Raw genomic sequence first — 7506 nt, 5'->3', positions numbered from 1 at the left:
CCCCCCCCCCCCCTCACTCTTCTTTTACTGGTAGTAGCCAGTCTCTTAAATGATTTGGCAGATTCAAAGAAGAATCTGGGGTTACTTTAGATATTCAAATATTTTTCAATAAGCTAACTTAAGATGTTCACTTGTGTTTTGTGTGTTAGAACAATGACTTCTGCAAGATATGGACACTCAATCTGCTGTACGTTTCATGTTTTTATTTAAAATTCCCAATATTTAGTAAAACTACAACTAAAATAGCATCAAATAGGGCTGTTGGAACAAATTCCGAAAGAATCCAAATGGGAATTTTGTTTTATTTTTTTGATATAAATAGGAGCTAATCTCCCTTTTCTCATCTTGGATGAACAATACATTAAGGGAGTGAGAAACAAGGCGTTGTGAGCTAACGTTACGTACCGTGTTACGATAGTACAGGGGGAGGGACCATTGACACACAGGCTGCGGCTGGAAATCGCAAGGATGGGAACATGACTTTAAAATTGACCTCCACCGAGCTAAAATGCTTATGTTATCATTAGTTAGCTCATTGTGGTTTACTAACTGCGTTACGAGTTATAGGAGCTTAATGGAACAAGTAAATGTTAGCTGCCCAACAGCTGTCTGAGTTAGCTTAGACTTCAAATATTACCTTAAAACAGCTGCATTCTCAGCAGCATGACAATCACTAATATAGTATTGACCACACCTTTTAGTTTAGTTATCGATGCCATTACCATCATAGCTAACACTATTGTTAGTGTTACTCAGTTTATGACAAATTGTTTCAGCTGTGCTTTTTAACATTGTTATTGTGCTAACTGAGAAACGTTAGACTTTACAACAGAGCCGCTTCTTAGATAATGTTTCATTACAGAGTTCTCTGTTGATTTGTGTTTCGTTGCTGTGTACATGGCGGATTATAATGTAAACGGAGAGTGGCGTAGGTTCCCCCTTAAGAACAGGCTGATGGTGGAAGTCCCTCTAGTGGACAGAACGTGTAACAACCACATGCATATAGTGGCATTGACAATACTTAAGCCTGAGTAGTGTAGTACATATTTATAACAGGATGCATATGAGCATTACATATTCAAATATTTAAAAACTAACAAATGGTATTGTAGAGGAAGACTGAAAGCTCTAATCTCAACTGGCTTTCATGTCTGAGATCTGATGTAAACTATGTCCTCATCTAATTTAAAATAATTGGAATTATCTGTTGCACACAAATGTTCCAGATGTAAGAGTCTTGATTTAAGCTGTAGATTGCATCACTAAGTAAAGTCAAGGTTAGGCATTCTTCACTCCAAATTTTTGTTCTTATGTGGTGTGAAATTACCATTGGCCAAATGATGGAAGTAGTTTTTGTGCATTTTCTGTTGTAGCTGGCAATCTGGTTTAAAAGTAGAAATGGTAACCATTATGGTTGAATTGTCCAGACATAATGGCCAGCAGAGAGTTAATTTTCCTTCCTTTTTCTTCTTTCCAGGTGGGTCTGTGTCGCCCTGGAGATTACGGCTCTGACGTGTCTCATCTCAACCTACACAAGACTTTCTGTATCCCTCATGGTGGGGGAGGACCTGGCATGGGGCCGATTGGCGTGTAAGTCAGAATATTGTTAATCAGTAATCCTGAAGTGGACAGTATCCAAGACCCTTGCATTTAAGTCTATGTCACAATCAATCTGCTCTTCATCAGGAAGGCCCACCTTGCCCCCTTCCTGCCCAGTCATCCGGTGGTTCCCATGCATTCAGGCAACACCAGCAACTCGCTGGGCACCATCAGCGCTGCTCCATGGGGCTCCAGTGCCATTTTGCCAATCTCCTGGGCTTATATCAAGGTCAGCACAGATCATCAGTGCTGTTCTTAGTTTGTGATCCTGACAAGACGTCAAAAATGTTTCAAAACTTTGCTACCAAAGAGCATGAAGAACACAAGACATACATTATTAACAAAAACACATTGACAGGAGGGGGGGAAAATATTCGAAAACAAGAAAAGAAAAAATTGTCAGCATGGTGCTGTCAACGCATAGTTATTTTATTGAATGTGTTGCTTAGGAACACTTTTTGTTAAAAAAAGATAAGATTTAAATACAAGTAAAAGCAGCTGGCCTTCTCTTATTGGCACCACTCATTTTGAAGACTTGAACACTAAAATCCTTTTGGCTTTAATTTTTTACATTTTTAGATATAGTGTAACCTGGATGACTGAGGAAGTTCATCCTTACTGTTACTTACATAAATATGTCCATTGGAAGGTTTTAAATTTTGAATGAAAGCCTGCATTTAATCTGTGAAAATTACTGTTAACGTCATTCTTGTGTTCTGTGTTATAGATGATGGGAGCCAAAGGACTGCGTCACGCTACAGAGGTGGCCATCCTCAATGCCAATTACATGGCCAAGAGGCTGGAGGGTCACTATAAGGTTCTCTTCAGAGGCAGGAAAGGTAGAGCTGAAAGCATTAATTTCTGTCATTGTATGCTGATTTACTCAGATTCTTCACTGGCGCGTCTGTGCTGCGTTCCACTTTGGTTCCGTCCTTCGCCTCGTGCCATACCACACCGGGAGTCTTAGCAGCTGAGCGCCATGCTGTCCAACTCGTTTTGTACTTTACCAAACAATCATGTCTTTTATTAAGCTAGTTTCTACCTTCCACTCTAAGCACTCCTGCAACTCAATGCCTTGTCTTTCTGGTGTTATCCTTTAAAAAAACAAATTGATGTTTTTTCAACCTCCAAGATGAATCTCTTGTTGTCCTTTGTGTTGTAGAGGAGTTATTGGGGGTTGTCTCTTGGTAAATTGACGGGATAGTTTTAGTGTTTCACTTCCTGCGCGGCTGTCCGAATGGCTCGTGTGAAAATACACCTGGCGCGTATCTTTAGCAGAGCAGAGAGCGCTTCTGGGACGCGCTGTGGCGCGGCTGGTGGAATATCAAGCATTGCCTTGAATGGCAACGATTGGTCGCGGCGACTCCGGAACGCAGCACAGACGCGCCCGGTGGAAAATAGAAGTTACTCTCTATGCTTCAAAAAACCTCAGCAGTCAATTTTCAAAGAAAAAAAAACTTATGTCAAACATTAAAATGGTCTCCCTTCATATTTTTGTGTTGGTCTGAACAGGATTTGTAGCCCACGAGTTCATTCTGGATGTGAGGCCATTCAAGAAGACGGCTAACATTGAGGCTGTTGATGTGGCCAAGAGGCTGCAGGATTACGGTATGTTGAATTATTTACATTCCTCTTTAATTGTGATACAAAATATGCTGTATATGCTACAGTATTTGGCAAGGTGGGAATCACCAGAGGCCTTACAATACAATGTCATCATGATCCTTGTGTCACAATACATTATTGCGATTTAAAACTTCTGTAACATTCTGTGATATACAGTCTATTGCAATTTATTACCTTTTTTTTTCAAACTTCACATTTTTCCCAAGTTAAAATTATGTCCCCAAAAGGAAACTTTGTCAACATCTGTTTTTATCTAAAAAGTTTGTTTATTTCACTTGAGTTTAACTACTGCAAAATGGGATTGTCAAGCAGACAAACTGACCAACACATACAGTATAATAATAGATAGATTCTTGGTGCATTTGTATCTATTCAGTGTTACCACGAGAACTATTGATACTATGCTGTATTGATTTCTTCCCCTCCCCGTATTTGGTCAAGGCGCTCTGCAACTGTTGGTGCCTTTTTCTAGACATTTAATATACAGGATCCTACATTTTTAGAAAATTAGAAATTAGTTTATTATGACCAATAGAACTGTTTCTTATTTTCTTTGTGTGCTGGAGTCCAGGTTTCCATGCACCCACCATGTCGTGGCCCGTGGCTGGTACCCTTATGATCGAGCCCACAGAGTCGGAGGACAAGGCTGAGATGGACCGGTTCTGCGACGCCCTGCTAGGTATCCGACAAGAGATCGCAGACATCGAGGAGGGAAGGATGGACTCCCGCGTCAACCCACTCAAGGTAGGCACGCTGCTCGCAGCTTGATTTTGTATAAGGTAAGTAGAACAGCCTATATGAAGCTCTGCATGTGTGTTTGCAGATGGCCCCTCACTCTCTGGCCTGCATCTCATCCTCCAACTGGGACAGACCTTACCCCAGGGAGCACGCTGCTTTCCCCTTGGTGAGTGTCCTCATCCCTCTCTTTAGCACTACAGACAAGTTTTAGGAGGGAGTGTGTGTTAAAGATAAGAAATCCAGTGTTTGTTTTGCCACCTTTGTAACCGTTAAGGTGGGGAAAGACGAAAGTATTGGGAGACAGAAGTACATTTTTAAACCAATCAAATACAAATCAGCTTTTTTCAAGATAAGTAATTTCCTAAAACTGAGGGATTTGTTGACACTAACAAATATAGCTCTATACTTCAGTACATATGCCACAAGCGCAGCACCAGACTTGGAACTGCTTGACAGTTCTAGTTGGAAAAGCTCTGTTTGTGTCATTTTTGAAAATCTAAAAATTACTTTACTATCATGACAGAAAGAAACCTCACATTTGAGAAGTTGAAACAATGAACGTTTTGGTATTTTTGCTTGAATGGAAAATGACAAACAATTCTAAGAAAGCTAAAGAACCTACTATAAAAGCTAGTCACATAAAATCAACTAAGCAATAAGTCGATTGACAGAAAATAAATCGGCGACTATTTTTGATAATCATTTCATAAACATAAACATCATAAACATTTCAAGCAGCAGTGGCTCCTTCCAGGTCTTTAGATGTGAGGATTTGCTGTTTTTATATAATTATAAATTGAATATCTTTGGTTTCCAAACCTGTTATATTGTAACATGGGTAAACAAGCACTAACCCATTACTGTGTACTTACAGAACTGTTTTGGATTTTGTTACTTAAAAAATGTAATTTAACCCAGTAAATCACTTTGTACTATCTGCATAGCATAATAACCCCCGTTAAAATATTTTAATCTTGCTTTTCAGCCCTTCATCAGGCCCGAGACCAAATTCTGGCCGAGCATCTCCAGGATTGACGACATCTACGGCGACCAGCACCTGGTGTGCACCTGCCCCCCTATGGAGGCCTACGAGTCTCCATACGAGGAGAAGAGAGCCTCCTCGTAGATGCTCCCTGTGGTCCAGTCCCAATGTCTGCCTGAGCTCTAAAACCTCTTGCTCACTTTCTAACAGAATAATTGCCTCTATATTAGACGATTTTAGACTTTCCCTGGTCATCCCTGTTGTTAACATTGGCACCCTATGAATTGTGGTTACATTTCCTTAAGCAGAGCCAGAAGTGTATTAAGTTGGGCTCAAAAAGTTTGCAAGAGAGCTCTTAAGCAGTTGTTGTTGTACCAGTCCTGAGCCCTAGCTTACTTGTTACAAATGAATGTTAAAATCTGTGAGGTGGACATTGGGACCCGGCTTCGTCTCTGATCGCACACTTCACAAGGGTCACAAGTTGTTGTTTTTTCCTTACTCGAACTGTTCCAATGGACCAAAAGTGCAACCTTTGCTTTTTTTTAGGTGGCAAAATAGGTGCACCCTTTGACACTGAGGCCACTGAGTAACTCTGAAATACTGCATTTTAAGTTGAGTACAGTTAATTTCTAGACAACCAACATCTTTTAAAATGCCCTTGGTGCCTCAAATATGTTGTGTAAAATAGTTTTCTTGACTTTTTTTTTCTTCAAAGACGTGAGGTAGTTTGTTGTAGGCTTTTGTTATTTGGCATCAGTTGTATGAAAATGTTTTAATGTTTTATGACATTTGCTGACCAAGTAGGTGATGGTCTTAATTTAAAATTAATAATTTTCTAATCTAAAGAGTTTTGTCTGTGGAAAAATAATTCTGTAATAAACATTTTTGTCTTAAACTGTGTACATGCATGTTGTATGAAGTCAGGTAAATTGCACTACATTAAAACTGCAAGACAGGTGTGAATTTTAGTTTTTAGGCAAGACTGCTCTCCGGTGGTGACTGATGGAACACAACTAACAACATGGATCACAAGACGCTTCCCAGATTCCCTTGTCTTCATCTATTCTTTATCCCAAATTGAATTAGACAAATGTCCTTTATTTAGATATTTTCTTTTGAATGGCTTAAGCAGAGAGAGAGAGAGAGAGACTCTGGATATTGTGAATTTTATGACATTTATGAAATACTATGTTGTAATGCAATACTTTGACATTTTAAAGATGCTATTCTATGATTTTAATAATTTCTTTAAGTCTTACAATGGCGGATTTTATGATTTACCATACTATGACATTATACTGACTTTTATGACATTTTAATGACACATTTATGAAATACTATGACGTTTTTATAGATATACCATACTATGACTTTATGTCATATCCTTTTTATGACATTTTGATGCCATACTATAACTATTAATGACAATACTATACCAAGATTTTGTATAAAATACTATGTTATGACTGCAAGACTACACTGACTTTTTAAAAACATACATGCGACATAATATGACTGACACATTTTTGAAATACGATGACGTTTTTATGACATACCAGACTATGACTTTGACATTTTAATTACATACTATGGCCGACATTTTATGAAATACCGGTACTCTACTATGATTTATTACATTTAAATGATACTAGGAAATGTTTTGTGACAAACTTATGTACTATGTGTTTTGACATTTTAATGGCACACTTTGACTGACTTTTTTATGACATTTATGTAATACTAGGCCGACATTTTATGAAATACTTTACTATGACTTATTACATTTTAATAATACTAGGAAGTGTTTTGTGACAAACTGACTATTATGTACTATACTATCTTTTTTGACATTTTAATGGTACACTATGACTTTTTATAACATACTATACTATGACTTTTTTATGACATTTATGTAATACTATAATATGAGTTTTTGAAATTTTTCATGTAATACTATACTATGACTTGTATGGCATTTTCATGACACGGTGAAATGTTTTGTGACATAACCCATGACTGTTTTCTGATGTACTATACTATGATTTTTTGAAATATTAATGCCATACTATACTATGACTTTCTTATGACAATTATGAAATACTATATGCATTTTAATAACACTAGGAAGTGTTTTGTGACAAACTGAATATTGTGTACTATACTATCTTTTTTGACATTTTAATGGCACACTATGACTTTTTATAACATACTATACTATGACTTTCTTATGACAATTATGAAATACTATATGCCTTTTTGACTTTTTTTATAAAATACTATACTATGACTTATTTATGACATTTTAATGACACTATGATTTTTTTGTGACATATGCTATGACTATTTTAGGAGGTACTATAATATGATGTCTTATGACATTTTACAACATACAATGACTTTTTTATGACATTTATGAAATACTATAATATGACCTGTAGACATTTTATGATATACTATACTATGATTTTATGTCATGCTATACCTTTTATGACATTTTAAGGACCTACTATACTATGACTTTTTATGACATTTTGATGCCATACTATAACTATTAATGACAA

General features: G+C 37.2%; 1 protein-coding gene across 1 annotated transcript in view; it reads left to right on the top strand.

Moving 5' to 3' along the window:
* The window catches only part of gldc (glycine dehydrogenase (decarboxylating)), a 20193-nt gene extending 14602 nt beyond the window's left edge, over window positions 1–5591 (top strand). Inside the window, exons 19-25 of the mRNA XM_034871006.1 lie at window positions 1478–1590; window positions 1687–1828; window positions 2327–2438; window positions 3112–3207; window positions 3797–3969; window positions 4049–4129; window positions 4949–5591. Of these exons, the coding sequence (XP_034726897.1) occupies window positions 1478–1590; window positions 1687–1828; window positions 2327–2438; window positions 3112–3207; window positions 3797–3969; window positions 4049–4129; window positions 4949–5089 (858 nt within the window). The 3' untranslated portion in view covers window positions 5090–5591. The remainder of the gene's footprint in view (window positions 1–1477; window positions 1591–1686; window positions 1829–2326; window positions 2439–3111; window positions 3208–3796; window positions 3970–4048; window positions 4130–4948) is intronic.
* Window positions 5592–7506: the final 1915 nt, after the last annotated feature.

This window comes from Etheostoma cragini, chromosome 5 (genome assembly GCF_013103735.1).
Source record: "Etheostoma cragini isolate CJK2018 chromosome 5, CSU_Ecrag_1.0, whole genome shotgun sequence".
NCBI lineage: Eukaryota > Metazoa > Chordata > Actinopteri > Perciformes > Percidae > Etheostoma > Etheostoma cragini.
The sequence above is the reverse complement of the archived record's forward strand: the minus strand, read 5'-3'. Positions and strand labels throughout refer to the sequence as shown.